The 18,635-nt window shown below is 43.1% G+C and overlaps 1 protein-coding gene across 9 annotated transcripts in view; it reads left to right on the forward strand.

Annotated features, from left to right (window-relative positions):
* The window catches only part of CAPS2 (calcyphosine 2), a 62,014-nt gene that overhangs the window by 36,528 nt on the left and 6,851 nt on the right, over window positions 1-18,635 (forward strand). For 7 of the 9 annotated variants that reach the window (XM_073327736.1, XM_073327742.1, XM_073327743.1 and 4 more), the window contains 6 exons: window positions 4,805-4,881; window positions 5,758-5,912; window positions 10,277-10,396; window positions 11,731-11,827; window positions 16,610-16,693; window positions 18,070-18,612. In XM_073327736.1, the coding sequence (XP_073183837.1) occupies window positions 4,805-4,881; window positions 5,758-5,912; window positions 10,277-10,396; window positions 11,731-11,827; window positions 16,610-16,693; window positions 18,070-18,221 (685 nt within the window). In that variant the 3' untranslated portion in view covers window positions 18,222-18,612. The other 2 variants (XM_073327744.1, XM_073327739.1) reach the window with 2 other exon arrangements.

Here is an 18,635-nt window from a genome sequence, read left to right on the forward strand (position 1 = left end):
GTGATCTCAGCCACACTGGAGTTTCTCCAGGATGGTTGATTAGAGTCCTTCAACCATAGAAAAGTAGGTAATAGTTCTAGCATAGTTCTTCAGGTGGGCTCCCCATTTGAGTATCATCAGGTGTTTAATCATAGAATACCAGGGTTGGAAGGGACCTCAGGAGGTCATCTAGTCCAACCCCCTGCTCAAAGCAGGACCAATCCCCAATTAAATCATCCCAGCCAGGGCTTTGTCAAGCCTGACCTTAAAAACTTCTAAGGAAGGAGATTCCACCACCTCCCTAGGTAACGCATTCCAGTGTTTCACCACCCTTTTTTTAGTGAAAAAGTTTTTCCTAATATCCAACCTAAACCTCCCCCACTGCAACTTGAGACCATTACTCCTTGTCCTGTCCTCTTCTACCACTGAGAATAGTCTAGAACCATCCTCTCTGGAACCACCTCTCAGGTAGTTGAAAGCAGCTATCAAATCCCCCCTCATTCTTCTCTTCTGCAGACTAAACAATCCCAGTTCCCTCAGCCTCTCCTCATAAGTCATGTGTTCCAGACCCCTAATCATTTTTGTTGCCCTTCGCTGGATTCTCTCCAATTTATCCACATCCTTCTTGTAGTGTGGGGCCCAAAACTGGACACAGTACTCCAGATGAGGCCTCACCAATGTCGAATAGAGGGGAACGATCACGTCCCTCGATCTGCTCGCTATGCCCCTACTTATACATCCCAAAATGCCATTGGCCTTCTTGGCAACAAGGGCACACTGCTGACTCATATCCAGCTTCTCGTCCACTGTCACCCCTAGGTCCTTTTCCGCAGAACTGCTGCCTAGCCATTCGGTCCCTAGTCTGTAGCTGTGCATTGGGTTCTTCCGTCCTAAGTGCAGGGCCCTGCACTTATTCTTACTGAACCTCATCAGATTTCTTTTGGCCCAATCCTCCAATTTGTCTAGGTCCCTCTGTATCCTATCCCTGCCCTCCAGCATATCTACCACTCCTCCCAGTTTAGTATCATCCGCAAATTTGCTGAGAGTGCAATCCACACCATCCTCCAGATCATTTATGAAGATATTGAACAAAACCGGCCCCAGGACCGACCCCTGGTGCACTCCACTTGACACCGGCTGCCAACTAGACATGGAGCCATTGATCACTACCCGTTGAGCCCGTCAATCTAGCCAACTTTCTACCCACCTTATAGTGCATTCATCCAGCCCATACTTTAACTTGCTGACAAGAATACTGTGGGAGACATTGTCAAAAGCTTTGCTAAAGTCAAGAAACAATACATCCACTGCTTTCCCTTCATCCACAGAACCAGTAATCTCATCATAGAAGGCGATTAGATTAGTCAGGCATGACCTTCCCTTGGTGAATCCATGCTGACTATTCCTGATCACTTTCCTCTCACGTAAGTGCTTCAGGATTGATTCTTTGAGGACCTGCTCCATGATTTTTCCGGGGACTGAGGTGAGGCTGACTGGCCTGTAGTTCCCAGGATCCTCCTTCTTCCCTTTTTTAAAGATTGGCACTACATTAGCCTTTTTCCAGTCATCTGGGACTTCCCCCGTTCGCCACGAGTTTTCAAAGATAATGGCCAGTGGCTCTGCAATCACAGCCGCCAATTCCTTTAGCACTTTCGGGTGCAACTCCTCCGGCCCCATGGGCTTGTGCACGGCCAGCTTTTCTAAATAGTCCCTAACCACCTCTTTCTCCACAGAGGGCTGGCCATCTATTCCCCATGTTGTTATGCCCAGTGCAGCAGTCTGGGAGCTGACCTTGTTAGTGAAGACAGAGGCAAAAAAAGCATTGAGCACATTAGCTTTTTCCACATCCTCTGTCACTAGGTTGCCTCCCTCATTCAGTAAGGGGCCCACACTTTCCTTGGCTTTCTTCTTGTTGCCAACATACCTGAAGAAACCCTTCTTGTTATTCTTGACATCTCTGGCTAGCTGCAGCTCCAGGTGCGATTTGGCCCTCCTGATTTCATTCCTACATGCCTGAGCAATATTTTTATACTCTTCCCTGGTCATATGTCCAACCTTCCACTTCTTGTGAGCTTCTTTTTTATGTTTAAGATTCCCTAGGATTTCACCGTTAAGCCAAGCTGGTCGCCTGCCATATTTACTATTCTTTCGACACATCGGGATGGTTTGTCCCTGTAACCTCAGCAGGAATTCCTTGAAATACAGCCAGCTCTCCTGGACTCTTTCCCCCTTCATGTTAGTCGCCCAGGGGATCCTACCCATCCGTTCCCTGCGGGAGTCGAAGTCTGCTTTCCTGAAGTCCAGGGTCCGTATCCTGCTGCTTACCTTTCTTCCCTGTGTCAGGATCCTGAACTCAACCAACTCATGGTCACTGCCTCCCAGATTCCCATCCACTTTTGCTTCCCCTACTAATTCTTCCTGGTTTGTGAGCAGGAGGTCAAGAAAAGCTCCCCCCCCCAGTTGGCTCCTCTAGCACTTGCACCAGGAAATTGTCCCCTACGCTTTCCAAAAACTTCCTGGATTGTCTATGCACCGCTGTATTGCTCTCCCAGCAGATATCAGGAAAATTAAAGTCACCCATGAGAACCAGGGCGTGCGATCTAGTAGCTTCTGCGAGCTGCCGGAAGAAAGCCTCATCCACCTCATCCCCCTGGTCCGGTGGTCTATAGCAGACTCCCACCACTACATCACTCTTGCTGCTCACACTTCTAAACTTAATCCAGAGACACTCAGGTTTTTCTGCAGTTTCGTACCGGAGTTCTGAGCAGTCATACTGCTCCCTTACATACAGTGCTACTCCCCCACCTTTTCTGCCCTGCCTGTCCTTCCTGAACAGTTTATAACCATCCAACCATCTGTCATTCTGACTAATCTTGACAGGTCTGTGGCAGGACTTTCTAGTTGCCATTAGGTCCAAAAGATTGAGTTTGGAATTAGTTCCTCTGTCCATTCAAGAACAACTCAACTGTTGTTGTAGGAAAAGTTTGTTCTTTTAGCTCCGGAAGCCTTTCTGTTCTGAGTGAATTCTTCTTTCCACAATTTCTGTGAAATGATTCCTCCATCATTTTGTTGCAGTGTTTAGCACCTCTGAATGTTGAAGCATAAATGGGCATTAGGGTTACAGGGCTAACTGCACTTCTGGTCCCTTGATTTGTCTTTGTGAGCTCACCCTCTAGAGCCTTTACCCACTCCAGGGTGGAATTTTGCAATTCTCCTACTTTTAGTCAGGTTTGGGCTATGGCACCCTGTGTATCAACTGTTGTTACCCTACAACTCCAAGTGAGTTCGGGAGACTGCAGCCAGAAGTAAATAGTGACCACACAGACTTCTTAAAATAAATGTATTGTTTATTTAGCAGTAGAAACAAAGCACTGAAGGAAAAAAGGTTTTAAAGCAGCATACACATATCAATCTTGCCATCTGCTGATAGTAACCAAGGGAGACATAACTTCAGACACCCATGGCTGGTTCCTGTGTCTGCTAGATTCCCCTGAACAGCTGCCAGCTTTTTCTTGAGAGGCTGCTCCTTTAAATCCTGCCAGAGTTTTTTGTTCTGTGTTAGATGGGTCCTTGGTTGTTCCTAGTCAGAACCAAGGTTCTGTAGGTTCGCTGGAGACAGTCAATTCTAATATAATCAAAGCGAACAGTTCTGGCATTGGCCCTTAACGACTCTAACCTGTCAGTTGATGGGTGGATTGCTGTCAGGAGCCATCTCCTCCTTCTAGACTGACCCCCCCAAGTGCATTAAACCAATATAGTCATACAGAAAACATATTGCAGTAACCAGGCCTACATATAGTATCAAATTATTACAGGGCACCTCCAAATCAGTCAGATTACAGATCCCAGTTGTTCCTTGTTCATTTCATTTTATCCAAGATAGAGGCCAAGGGCCTCAAAGTTGTTGCAGGCAAGATGTTAAAATCCTGCACCTGGGGGAAACTATGTAGGGGAGTCAGGACTCCCTCAACAAGGTCTATTGTGGCATTATGGAGAAAAGTGTATGAGAGTTGTCAGAGGAAGATTTGCAAAGTAGGGTTCCATTCCACTGCAGAATGGTAGGAAGATGTTGCTGGGTTTATTCCAAAATAATTCCTTAAATGACAAAACTCTTGCTCTGTTTGGAGGGTCTTCTATTTCTGCTAATTATTTGACTCTGATAATAATTAAAATTCTGCTTATCCTGTGCCTCCTATTTCTGTGATTCATTGCTCACTGCTTCCCATTAGTGGTGAATGAGGAGAGAAGCTGTTCAGCAGAGTGAGAAATTTCTTGCCAGATAATTTTCTTTCTGTTAGCAGCTTCTCTTCTTATTCAGTCCGCCCTACCAGTCTGGTAAATGACTGTAACACAATTTGTTGTAACAAATTGAAAATTTTCTCTAAATGGAGACCTAGATGTATAATTACCTTAAGGTAATTTATATAGTCTATAAGTTTGTCATCTTAATGCTAATAATTGGTTGCTGGAGTATTTCTACAGCTTTGGGAAAACTCATCTGGTGGCCTAAACTAAAGAGAGGGGCTTAGTACTGGAGCCTCCAGCAACACCATGGCTGCTGAATTCCACAGGTGAGAAGTGTTTCTTATTAGTGATGAATGAGAGAAACTGCTAACAGAAGATTATCAGATAAGAAATTTCTCATTCCTACTGCTATCGCACAAGAACATTTTGTATGCAAGTATATATTAAAGTTCAGGCACTCAATGTGCTGATGAGTGATATAAGAAAAATGGTATTTTTTTCTGTTCAGAATATTTTTGGTCGCAATCTTTTTGTTTTGGTAATATAGTTAACTTTATCATTATGAACTGATTAATTTTAGAACTACTTCTGTGGGAATCAAGCAAGACATTACCCAGCAAGAGACTGATGAGAGCAGAGTTTTCAAGGTTGTTCAAGGTTTGTATACTTAACACAACTATGTTTAATTTTTTGTTAGTGTCTTTGCTACTCATCTAAAAGAGCTCTAACAAAGTTTTAAATAATTTCTTTTTTAAAGAAATAGACACATGCAAGATATTTGTTAGTACAATAATTACTACTACTGGCAACAGAGAAAAGGAATATATGTCTTTCACTTTCTGTTTTAGTGTATGTGTGTTCTTTGAGAATTTTCATTTTTTTTGACAAAGGAAAAGCCCAGCACAAGCTCATGTGTAGATTAGTTACAAATGTAATGTGTAAAATGTTGCTTTCAGTCATGACATCACATACAAAATAAATGTTAAGAACCCCATTCATGTGACATTGAATTTTAATATATTTTGCCCATTTGTCTCTGATACAGCATTGAGAAAATAGCTTTATGTTGGATAGCTCTTTTGGTATATTCTTAATACACTGGATGTGTTCTAGATTTCCATACATATTAAATATTTTGCTTACAAATAAAGATGTCAGTGCACATTTATTTGTGTTCACTGGAAGATTTAATTCATCTGTGCACTGCAATTGATAGACTTTCGGAGAGAAGACTTTGCTGTTTCAAATTAACATAATTCTCTTCAAACAGGACTACATTAATGCAAAGTAGGAATCTTTAAGTTCACGCTGATGGGGTCCACATGGGGGATTTAGAGTGCAGCATTTTGGTGTGCACTGCTATTCACATCTCACATTCCAAACTGCAGGGCAGTGTTGAGAGCCCTTATACTTCAAAAACAAGAGAACTTGGATGCATGGATGTGCTGTTTAACAAGCAGTGTGGTAAGTGGGAGTTTTTTGGAAAAACATCTTCATGTAAACATTGTTTCCTTTATTTCTCCTGATGCTTAGGTATACTTAAAGAGAAGCTAAGTAAAAGGGGAGTTCGTGTTGTAACAGGATTAGGAAAATACTTTCGAGAACTGGATCGGAAGAGAGATGGCGCTTTCTCTAAGGCAGTCTTTAAACAAGCTCTAACAGTATTTCATTTAGAAGTGCCTGAAAAGGTAAGTCTTGATGCAACTGTAATCAAGAGTGTGATTCCAAAGCGATTGTCTTCTAAAAGTTTATGGAGTCGCTACTTGCCTTCATTTAAATCTGCAGTTTGATAACTATATTTGCTGCTTTTTTGTGGTTTTTGGTACTTCTGCTTTCAGTCCCATATGAAACACTTTTTAAAAAAGTAACAGGCCTTATTTAAATATCATAAAGAAGCAGAAAGGGCACAACCCAATTTTGTTTCTTTTGCAGGTCTCCTTTAAAAGACTAACAATAAAAAAAAAATCCTGGGGCCTAATTGAGAGAGAGCTAGTATACTTCCAGTTGATAGGTAGGGTAGGAGAAACTTGCTTAAAAAAGGTTACTGACTGATTGATTGGTAGCTTACGATTTCTGTATCCTTCACTGAAAGTTTCTTTATTGCAGTCTAGACTATTCCATGTATTAGATTGGGTGGTAGAGTCCCATTGCCAAAATAGATTACTCCTGAGGGAATTCTGAGCTACTGTGTCTGTGCATAATTAATGAGTCCTGCATATTTTTAATTTTTTGCACAAAAAAAAGCGTCTGTGAAAATGTTGCTGGAGTTCTGCCTTTTTGCCCACCAAAGGGAGATGTGGTTCAAGAATAGCAGCAGCTCCCAGCAGAAAGTAACTTCTGCAGTTCCGCCTTTTGTCCACCAGAGGGCCCTGTGGTAATAGAACAAAGCAGCAGCTCCTCACCAGTGAGGGATGAGAAAGAGGCCCGCCTTCATTGCAGCGGGCCAGGTCAGGAGACCGGCTATGGGGAGACGGACAGTGTGGGGTACTGTGGGGGTCAGACAGAGGCTTATAAGGGATATGGAGGGAGGAGAGACTGAGGCAGGGGCTGAATGTGAGTGGAGGCACAGTAGGGAGGGAGGCGCAGGGGCCACATGGTGATAGGGGAGGGGTGCAGAGCTACATAGGGACAAGGGGTGACTGAGTGGGGGACAGAGACACATGGGGACGGGGAAGGCAGACAGGGACACCTAGGGACAGGGGGTGGCTGGGTGGGGGCACAGAGCCACATGGGGTTGGGGAGGGTGTACAGGGCCACATGGGGATGGGCAGAGTGGGTGTCTGAGTGGGTATGAGGGGCACATGGACAGGGAGTGCAAGGACACATGGGGACAAAGGCAGATGTACCTGACTGAATGGGAGAGGCTGGGGTCAGCCAGGGTCTTCATGGGGGAAGCTCTCTAACAATCCCTCCCCTGCCCCTCCAACTTGTTCCATACTTTTTCCTACCCACACCCAACAGCCCTTCAAGTTCACACCAAGGCTCCTTCCCAGCGATTTACTTCCTTCTCCCTCAGCTCCTCCATTACCCCTGACTCCCCCAAGCTTTGCACCGCTTCTGAGGGGTGCGGGAAATACAGTTTTGTATTATAGTTTAAATGTATTATTACTCAGAGTTCTGTATGAATATGCCCAGTAAGGAGTCTATTTGTCAAAAAAAACATTTCGTGAATCTTTTTTGTTGTCTGTATTGTTACAGATGTACTTGCTGACAGGTATTTTGAAATAAATTACCAAAAATAATTGAAACTGTTCTGATTATATTGTGTTGTTTTTGACAAAATATAAAAATTTTTGCAGAATTTTAAAATATTGTGCACAGAATTTTTAATTTTTGTTGCATACTTTTTTTGGGGGGGAAGGCACAGAATTCCCCTAGGAGTAATAAATGTTGACAAGCTGTTAGTTAAGGATCTCAGGAATTCTCTACTCTTACCATCCAAGAATGGCAGGGGTTAGTCATAGGTGGTGTCTCTGATTGCCATTAGTGCTCCCATGACTGTTGCTTGTGTTACTGTCCTGAATTCTTGGAAAGAGTATTGCTTCTATTGCTGCTCTTGGCTGGTTTTGTTGACGTTGAGGGGAGATGAATTTAAATGATCTTCTCTGTAAAATAAGATAATTTCTTGCAGCAGGAGGTGCTGAGTTCTGAGATTGAGTAAAGACAGTCTGGGTTTATCAAGTGGTTATTTAGTCCTGAAAAATTCTGTGGGGTGTGATTTTGCTGCATCTCTGCTACAGGAGAAGTGGGATTTATTTGCCTCCTAAATAGCAGTGGCATAGGTTTTAAAGCTTTTATGGGTTTTCAGTAAACTTTGGGAATTTCAGAGGGTTTGATATCCTCCTAGAGCAGGGGTGAGCAAACTTTTTGGCCCAAAGGCCACATCTGGGTGGGGAAATTGCACCGGCCCTGCCTACATTCATGGCCCTATGTACAAGGATATTTTGTGCCCTAGGTGAAACTTACACCTTGCACCTTCCCCCACCCTGCACATGGGATTTGCCCCTCAATGAACCAAACAAGCCTTTATAGACCCCAGAGGCCAGCTGTGCCCAGGGGCTGCTCCCCAGACCAGGTTCCCCCCTCCCCACCTCCTCAACTCCCCTGGAGGGTGCACAGCTCCCTCATGAGCCCTCCCCTTCCCACCCCACCCCAGTGGCCCCCGCCCCAAGTCCACTCACTGGCTTTGCCGGGCTTGGGCCATTGTAGCCGCTCGGCAGAGAGGAGCCGCCTTCCAGAGGCACCGGAGAGCCAGAGCGTCCTGCTTGCGGTGGTGGCGAGCCCCAGCCATTGAGGAGCTGGCGCGGCGCAGGGGGGCAGCAGTCCTGGAAAGGTGGCCGCGCCACTAGCAGGGAGCAGCCGCGCCCCCCCCACCTCTCCTGCCCAGGCTGCGGCCTAGCACCCCCCCCCCCCCCGCCCACCGGGGCTCCTGCGGGCTGCAGCGGATGCATGCGCCCCCCTTGCCTAGGATTACCATATTTCAACAATCAAAAAAGAGGACAGGGGAGAGCCCCACCCCCATCCACTCCCTCCCACTTTCCACCCCCTGACTGCCCCCCTCAGAACCCCCTATCCCTGCTCCCTGTCCCCTGACTGTCCCAACCCCTGTCCACCCCCCCACCCCCAGACAGACCCCCGGGACTCCCACACCCCATCCAACCACTCCCCGCCCCCTGACAGGACCCCCAGAACTCCTGACCCATCTAACCCTCCCCCTGCTCCCTGACTGCCCCCCGGCCCCGGGACTCCCCTTACCATGCCCATGCCGGTCAGACGCTGGCTCCACGTGGAGGCAAAACACGCTGCTGCACACACAGCCCCTCCCCTGCAGAGTGCTGAGGCTCACACGTCCGGGAGCCGCAGAACCCAAGTGCGGTGAAGGGGGGGAGGCGGGGGGCGCATGGGGGCCAGCGCCCGCATGCATCTGCTGCAGCCTGCAGGAGCCCCCAGTGGTGGGGGGGTATTGGGCTGTAGCCTGGGCAGGAGGGGTCGGGGGGGGCGCGGCTGCCTTTGCAGGGCTGCTGCCCCCCTGTGCTGCACTGGCTCTTCCATGGCTGGGGCTCGCCACCCCCGCAAGCCAAAGCTCTGGCTCTCCGGTGCCTCCGGAAGGCGGCTCCTCCTTGCCGAGCCAGGGCACCGCTTTTTGGCCTCCCCAACCACTTGGCGCCCTAGGCAACTGCCTAGTTCACCTAGTGGTTGCACCGGCCCTGAATGTAGGGTTGGGGTGTGGGAGGTGGTGCGGTGTGCAGGAAGGGGCTCAGGGCAAGGGGTGTGAAGTGCAGGAAGAGGCTCGGTGCAGGAGAGGGGTGGCAGGGGGCTCAAGGCAAGGGGTTAGGGGACTCAGGGCAGAGAGTTGGGGTGCAGGAGGGGTTCAGGGTGCAGGCTCCAGCCTGGCGCTGCTTACCTTGAGCGGCTCTGGGGTGGTAGCAGTAGGCAGTGGGGCTAAGGCAGGCTCCCTGTCTGCCCTGTCCCCATGTCGCTCCCGGAAGTGGCCAGCATGTCCAGCAGTGGCTCCTGGGGATGGGGTGGGGCAGGTGGCTCTGCCGCGCACTGCCCTCACCTGCGGGTACCACCCCCGAAGCTCCCATTGGCCACGGTTCCCCATTCCCGGCAAATGGGAGCTGCAGGGAGCAGTGCCTGCAGGTGAGGGCAGCGCACAAAGCCCTCTGCTCCTCCCTCCCCCAGGAGCTGCAGGGACGTGGTGCCAGCCACTTCCAGGAGTGGCGGGGGGCCAAGGCAGGTAGGGAGCTGCCCTGGCAATCCCACAGGCTGGATTGAAAGCCCTTACAGGCTGGATTCGGCCCACAGACTGTAGTTTGACCTCCCCTGTCCTAGAGGGTGGGATCAAGCCCTTAGTCCTTGCTTTAACTACCAATGGTCAGTCTGTCGTACATAATTGTTTGTATTTTAGTGAATGCAGTTGCAGTCTTTCCTTAATAATGTGATTCTCTTATTAATTTGTAATAGTCTATTATATATGGAGCTGACTAGCTTATGTTCAGACAGGTCTTGTAAGACGTAACTCTGGAAAGTCACTCTTTTTAAATTGCAGGATTTTGAGTCTTTGTGGCTTATTCTTGATGACAACTGTAATGATGAAGTTGATTATGGGGAGTTCACTCGCGCCATTATTGGGGAAATGAATGAGTATCGAAAAGCATTTGTTAGAAAAGTAAGTTCATTCTAAATATGGATATAACAATATAAATGAGAAAAATCTGAAATTGTTGAATGCCTGTTTTTGGTCAATAATATATTACAGTTTTTGGTTTTTTTTTTAAGTTGTGTATCTGAAATTTAGGCATCTAAGAATGTCGTGCTCGTTTGTTAAACTAATCTAAATGTAGATTTAAAGGGCTGCGTCTGCTTTGCTTGTGTGGAACTACTCAGTTTTGATTTCTGCAACTGGCACCAAAAAATTTCCATTATTTCATGAGTTATTAGTGTGCTCTCTGTACTTACCCACTCTTACAGTGCGGTCTAGTGGATAGGTCACTGGACTGGGACTCAGAAGAGCTACCTTTCATTCCCGGTTCTGCCATAATCCTGTTGGTTGATTTTGGGCAAGTCATGTCAGCTGTGTGCCTCAATTTCCCCTTCTGTCAAATGGGGATGATGACACTGACCTCTTTTATAAACCATTTGAGATCTACAATTGAAAAGCACAGTGTCAGCACAAGATATCACTTTTATTTATTTAAAGTACCATTTTGTGAGATGATGCATGTATGAAAACCGGATAGATGAAGGGATTGGTAATGTAATTTGTGGAGCCTTTCATTTTCTAGGACCCTTGTTAGAATCCACCCCATATTGTAGTGACTGGAAGTTGTTAAATACTGAGAACAATGCCCTGCTTTTTGGTATCTTTATTCCTAGACGACCTGTTTTTCCCAGTCTTGAGTCCCACACTGTGTGAGTAATGCCACTGAAATAAAGATTGAATTACTAGTGCTAGTAGTAAAGTATCAAGGGGTAGCCATGTTAGTCTGTATCCACAAAAACAACAAGAAGTCTGGTGGTACCTTAAAGACTAACAGATTTAGTTGGGCATAAGCTTTCGTAGGTAAAACACCACTTCTTCAGATGCTAGTAGTGTCAATGCAATACGGTTACTGGAAACTTAACTGAGTTCTTTTTCTGCCCCATATAACTAGTTGTCTCTGCCTTTTGCAACAACAGAAAAAGATTCTGTAATCAGTTCTTAATTGACAATACAGCTTGATTTTAGATCCTAGGTTGAATTTGTAGTATTAGTGGGGAAAAAAAGATGTTTAAATTTTATATAGAAGTCACTGAGAAAAAATAACTATAGAATCCCACAATGTTCTGAGTCCGTTTTCTGACTAAATTGCAGGCTGAGATTGGTCATGTAAAATATGTAAGTATTTCAGTGTAAGTGCAAATCTGTTATATTGGACATAAAAATATCTGATGTAATTAAATACATTCATGTAATAATTTCTGCTAACTTCTGTACCGCATTTCCTTTTTATCTTTGCTTAGGCTTATATGAAACTTGATTTCAACAAAACTGGCAGTGTACCTATGGTAGATATCAGAAAGTGTTATTGTGCCAAGAAACACTCTCGAGTGTTGTCAGGTAATTCATGTAAAAAGAAATATTTTAATTAGTTAACTGATCTTACTTGTTGGCAGAGATACAGTACCTGTGAATTGTTGCTGTTATTATAAGCTGTGTTTCCTAGTGGCTTGGACTTGAGGTTGTTAATTAGAATTATTTTGTCCTCTGGTCAAAACACCTAGACAAACACCAGTTAGGAAAGCTCTAGTCACTACTTAGTCCTGCCTTGAATGCAGGGGAGTGGACTAGATAATCTATTGAGGTCCCTATCAGTCCTACACTTCTATGATCCTCTGGTCACCTGTAATTTGTCTGTCTTATTAGATCTGACCAGGGAATTATAGACCATCAGCCTAACTTCGATACCTGGATAGATACTGGACCAAATTGTTAAACAATCAGAGTATAAGCACCCACCAGGTAATAGGATTATAAGAATTAGCATGGATTTGGTAAAAAAAAAAAAAATCATGCCAAACCAACCTAATTTCCTTCTTTGACAGGGTTAGTGGCACAGGAGATGAGGAAGAAGTAGGCATGGTGTATCTTGATTTTAGTAAAGTTTTGATACAGTCCCACATGAATTCTTGTAAGCAAACTAGGGAAATGTGGTCTATATGAAATTACTAAAAGTAGGTGCACAACTAGTTGAAAGACCGTACTCAAAGAATAGTTATCAATGGTTTACTGTTGAACTGGGAAAGGTGTATCTAGTGGGATCCTGCAAGGGTCAGTCTTGGTTCCGAAACTATTTGATATTTCCATTAATGACTTGGAGTGGAGCACGCTTATAAAGTTTGTGGATGACACTAAGCTGGGAGGTGTTGCAAGCACTTTGGAGAACAGAATTAGAATTCAAAATGACCTTGACAAATTGAAGAATTAGTCTGAAATCAGTAAGATGAAATTCAGTACATTTAAGAAGGGAAAAATCAAATGCACAACTACAAAATGGGGAATAACTGGTAGGTGGTAATACTGCTGAAAATGATCTAATGGTTATAGTGGATCATAAATTAAATGAGTCAACAATGTGATGCAGTTGTGAAAAGGCTTATATATTCTGGGGTGTATTAACAGGAGTGTCCTATTGAGTTATGGGAGGTAATTGTCCTACTCTGCTTGGTACTAATGAGACCTCAATAGGAGTACTGTGTCCCGTTCTGAGCGTCACAATTTAAGAAAGATGTGGACACATTGGAGAGAGTTTGAAGCCACAATAGATCAAAATGCACTACGGATAGTGCAAAGCAGAAGGATCCACAGGGGCACTTGGTGCATGGTAGGCTTGTGGGCAGTAGATTTATACCCTGGCTGCTGTGCACTGAATTGCCACAGACACCAGCTCTAAACGTATCCAGGATTGAAGCTACCTTCTGAGTAAACAATTAATATTTTTCTGGGGTATGGAGTTCACTAATCCCTTTATAATTTGAAGTATTTTTTACAGTGTGTAGCCCATTTTCTTTTCAGGGCTATAAAACAGAATTTACAAGGTTTAAATCTCATGTTGAAGAAAAAGGACTTTAAATCATAGAAATCCAATTTCAAGAACACACTTCCATAGAACAAATTAATATTGGATTATTTTTATCAGTAATGTTTCCTAATTTCTTGAAATATTTTGTATAGTTTATAAGACTAGCATAGTCCATCTATCTCTAAATTGTATCTAAAAACTCAGAATAAACTCCAGTCCTTGCAAAAATCAGTGGGTTTTCTATTTGTTTTTTGTAAATAACTGAGTTGTTTCCAAAATGCATAAAGCCTGGAGCATTCCCATATATTAAAGTTATTCTGTTGCCCCCTGTCATAGCACTGTTGAGTAGAATCACTCAGTCCCCTTTATGAAAGAGACAAGAAATTTTCCAAGGGATTGCTTTAGGATTTCATAGAATAGAATACATTCAAGCCGCATGAAAAAAATGTTTCAACATTTGAGGAACTTCAAGCCTGTTACTTCCAAAAGAAGTGTTCAAACAACTGTGTTCAAATTATTTCATAGTTCTAAAAAACTGGATGTATTAAAAAGGGAACTATCTAATAGCAGTCGGGAAGTATACAGCATTGGTAAACTGTCCAGTTCAGATGTCCACACTTCAAGAAAGATTCTGGAGAGAGTTCAAAAGAGGGCCACAAAAATGACTTAAGGACTGGAAAACAAGCCTTACAATGAAAGGCTTAAGGAGCTCAACATATTTATCTTATTGAGAAGATTGAGAGGTGAATTGATCACTGTGTATAAGATAGACTATATGATAGTGGGGGCTTTTCAACCTTGCTGACAAAGGCATAGCAAGATCCAGTGTTTGGAAGCTGAAGTTAAAAATTCAACCTTGAAATATGAGGCAGTTTACTAGCAGTGAGGGTATTTACACATTGGAAGAGCTTACTTGGGTGGAAGGGTGAGTGGTGGAATTCACCATTGCTTGGACTGTTTAAAACCAGTTTAGAGATCTTTCTAAAACTTATGCCTTAATCCAGCTTTTGGGACAAATTCTGTGGCCTGTGTATGCACAGTTTGGATGATCATGTGGGTGGTCCCTTCTGCCTCTGAAATCTGTGAATTTTCCTCTTTATCCACTTCCTTTATGGGCTGTGGGGAGAACAAGATTGCCTGCATTGCCCTCATCATGCTCATAACAGTGGCAGCTATGCACTAAGATAATAACTAATCAAATCTTATGCTTCAGGGCTTCAGCTGGTTGCCTGCAGGGGTTCGGAAGCAATGCTTTTCTTTGAAGCACAATTGGCCAGATGTATTCTGGGTTTTTTTTCACCTTCCTCTGAAGCAGTAGAGATTGGCCACAGCTGGAGATGGGACAGCAGATGTGGTGGAACAGTGCTCTGAAGTGATAGAAAGAATCCTCTTTCTTAAATGCCTGGCTGGTGTGTCTTGTTCACATGCTCAGGATGAAACTCCTAACCAGATTTGGAAGTAATTTTCTTCCAAGTCAGACTGGCAGTGACCTTGGGTTTGTTTTTTGTCTTCCTCTACCACAGTGGTTCTCAAAGCCGGTCTGCCGCTTGTTCAGGGAAAGCCCCTGGCGGGCCAGACTGGTTTGTTTACCAGCTGTGTCTGCAGGTTCGGCCGATCATGGCTCCCACTGCCTGCGGGTCGCTGCTCCAGGCCAATGGGGGCTGTGGGAAGCAGTGCAGGCCAAGGGACGTGGTGGTCGCCCTTCTCGCAGCCCCCATTGGCCTGAAGCGGCGACCCACGGCCAGTGGGAGCCACGATCGGCCGAACCTGCAGACACAGCAGGTAAACAAACCAGTCCGGCCAGCCAGGGGCTTTCCCTGAACAAGCGGTGGACCAGCTTTGAGAACCACTGCTTTACAGCAAGGGATGTGAATTGCCTAGTAGGGTCATCTAGGCCTGTCTCACCGAAGCAGTTCCTTTCCATTGCAGAAACCTTGGGTGGCTGCAGATTTCGGGATGGAAATAAATTTTTTTCTGCAGAAGCCTGTTGGTGGTTTCCCATGGGGAGGTTAGCAGGAACAGATCCTGCAAGGGGCTCTCCTAAGTTAGAAAGTGTCCTGGGGGAAAGTGAAGCATGCCAGAGTTTACAGTAATGGGGACAGATTCTGCACAATTTAGGGATCCAGGAGCCTGAAGTAGAGGGAGGGTCTGAGCCTCTCATATACATTCAGTTCGCCACCTGGTGTGGCAGGTTGATACACCTAAAACTAAGAGGAAAAGAACCACTCTGAAACACCCGCTGGAAGAGAAAGTGAGCCCCGCGTGAAGGCTAAAGGAATAGCTAGCCCAAGGAAGGAGGTGGTATCTTTGGAGAGAGGACTATTACTTAAGTGTAATTCTTAGTTTTTGAGATACACTTCAGTGGGCTGCCACCCATTTGCTCTCCTACAGAGTAATTTCTACTATTCAGCTTGCATACTGGAATATTTTTCCATTTAACATGATTTATTGTTGGAGTATTTTTCCTTCCTGCTCCTAAAAGGAACTAACCAAGGAAAGCTATGGGACAGTATTGGCATTGAACAGGTATCATGATAGATGTCTTATAAGATTCTCTAACTGCTAAGAACTCTGTAGTTAGGGGAATTACTGACTGGCCTCATGCTTAGACCAGGGAGACTCAGGGTGAAATCCTGGCTCCACTGAAATCATTGAAATTTCACTTCGGAGGTGGTAATCCATTCAGATTGTATCTTCAGAATTACAAATATGTTACTTCTTTTCTATGCTAAAAGTAATTTGGGATGTAATCTTGATCAAGAAGAAATCACTTTGTGTGTTATAATCCAAAAACTCATTTAGAATGCAAACTTTATTTCCTAAGCTGTTTCTAGAGCTCTGAATTTGTATTGCACTAAAACACATTCACTTAATCACAAAGATTAACCTTTTAGTAATTTAGAAGTGTGCTACATACTGCATCATTCTGTTTTGGAGTCCTTTGAAGAAGCCTCTGATCTCACTCTCCATTTAAATCTGTTTTGGACTGATGTACTGAGGAGGTGGTGGTGGTGGTGATAAATGTAACGAGATGTCCTATATTATGAAGATGAGACGGTTCTAGTAGCCTAAATCAAGTGAAAACAAATCTCCACTATTCAGATTGCATTACCCATGTATAGTAAACTAAATTCTGGTTAAAAGTAAAGACAGCAGTCATTTCTTTGGACAAATACATTTTAAAATCAAAATTTTGTAGTTTGCTAAAGGAAAAAATCTTCACAGACACAATTTAAAAAGTTTTTTTTCTGTAACTATATCATATGCTTTATATTGAGTGTTCCTGAGAATGTGTTTAATGACAAGTAATATTTTAACAGGTGATGCCACAGAGGAAGAAATTAAATCTTCATTTCTAGAAACACTAGAGGATGCCTGCAGCAATTCTGGTGAAGTGTCATATTGTGAGTTTGAAGATTACTATGAAGGATTAAGTATTGGAATCATGAATGATGAAGATTTTGTTAATATTTTAAGGAATGCTTGGGGAATTTAGAATTGAAGAATATATAGAATGTCAAAAAAAACCACCACTCCAAATGAGGAGTAAATTAAGTGAGGATTTATTTTTGATATGAGTTACTTTTTGAATGAATGTTTCAAATTTGTTTTAATAGTCTGAAAATATTTGAGAGTAAATTTTCAGAATGGTATATGTTATACATAAAGCTCCCTTTGAATATTTCTTTTATGTACATTTTGTGTTTTATTAAACTGTAAAATTTGTAATAGCTTTGTGCATTTCCATCTGGCAGCAGGATCACTTGTCTCATTAAAATACTGTAGTTTATTTTAAAAACAGTAATCTAGAATATAAACATAGGTGAAAGGATACATGCAAGAGAAAACTTACTATGCATCATAAATACCTGTTGTATTGTTGAGAAGCTTTAGATTTGACTATATATGTTATATATGAACACAGTGTTTTTTCTCTAAAATGTGTTGCTCATAAAAGAGGACGTTTGTTTTATGAAATGCGTAGGGGCAGATTCTGCTTGGCTCTTATGTTGATGAGAAGGATGCAAGTCATCCCTCTTATCTCCCCCGAGTTGGAGAGAGATGCACAATACCAAAAATGCATAGAAAATTAAGAACAGTGTATACCATCTTTTAATGTTCTAATTTTCAGAGCAAAATACAGCTTGTTCTGAATATATTTACTGATCTTCATCAGACATAGTAGATTGAACCACAGGTTCTCCAAAGATTTTAAAGAGATGCTTTTGACTAGAGTTTGGATATACTGTGCATATAGGTTGGAGAAATGTGTTCCAGGGCCTGTAATGTACTTCAGGCTTTACAACTTTTTGCTGAAATGTTTTTTCAAACAAATAATAATTTACTCTTTCTAGATTGTGACTTGCATACATTCTGCTGCTATGATCGTTATTTTTGGTGGAACCTTAATGGTAAACTCCTTAGTCCAAACTGATAGGTTAAAAAAAAGAAAAACCTTTCTAAGAAAGCAGCAATTACAACTAAAAAAATTAAATTTCTAGTCCACACCCCGCTCAAATTTTTCTTACTACTGTAAATATTTAATCAGTTGTGCCTTTTAATAAGATATGTTTTGTGAATCCTGAAAGATTCATTGTATTAAGAAATGGAAAATGCCTTACTGATTTTTTTCTAATTATATTTCATAATAGTCTTGGTGAAAGATATCTTTAACACTAGGGCCAGTTTGGAATCAGACTATATATGTTCAGTCTTGTGCTATTAAAATGTAGTTTGCTTTGTACTTGTCTGATTGCATTTTGATTTATGATCTGTCTAGTGTTCCGTGGACAGCACAAGTTTCTTCTGTCAGACAAAACTTGTTGCTCACAGGAATTTGAGGACAACCTTGAGATTTGTTGGACTTTGGTCAATCTCTTTGTCAGGCTGGTTTATTCTATCTATATAACCTTTTCCTTTGCCTATTTTTAACTCATGCCCCCTTGCTGTCTGATTGTTAGTTTCTTGTAGCCCCTGCTCATTTTGAACCCTTGCTCATTTTTAACATCTCTTCCTGCTGTATTTACTATTTTTATGTTTAACTTTCGGTTTTTATATTTTTAATGTTCTGTTTCTGATTTTTGTTTATTGTAACCATTTCCTATTTAACCATGTCTTGTGTAGCTTATGTTTACCTCTTAACTCTTATGTAATTGTCCCTCACTCCCTTTATTTCCCCTCCCTAATAAAGATGTCCCTTTTCCTTTCACATTACCCATTGTCATTCTGTGATAATTTACCCATCAATTCAGCTCCAAGTGAAGGTTTATCTCTGTTCTTTTGGTCCACCATAAACATGTATCCATGTCTGCTATTAAAGAAAGTTCCATGAATGCTTACCCTGAT

This window comes from Lepidochelys kempii, chromosome 1 (assembly GCF_965140265.1).
Source record: "Lepidochelys kempii isolate rLepKem1 chromosome 1, rLepKem1.hap2, whole genome shotgun sequence".
Classification (NCBI taxonomy): domain Eukaryota; kingdom Metazoa; phylum Chordata; order Testudines; family Cheloniidae; genus Lepidochelys; species Lepidochelys kempii.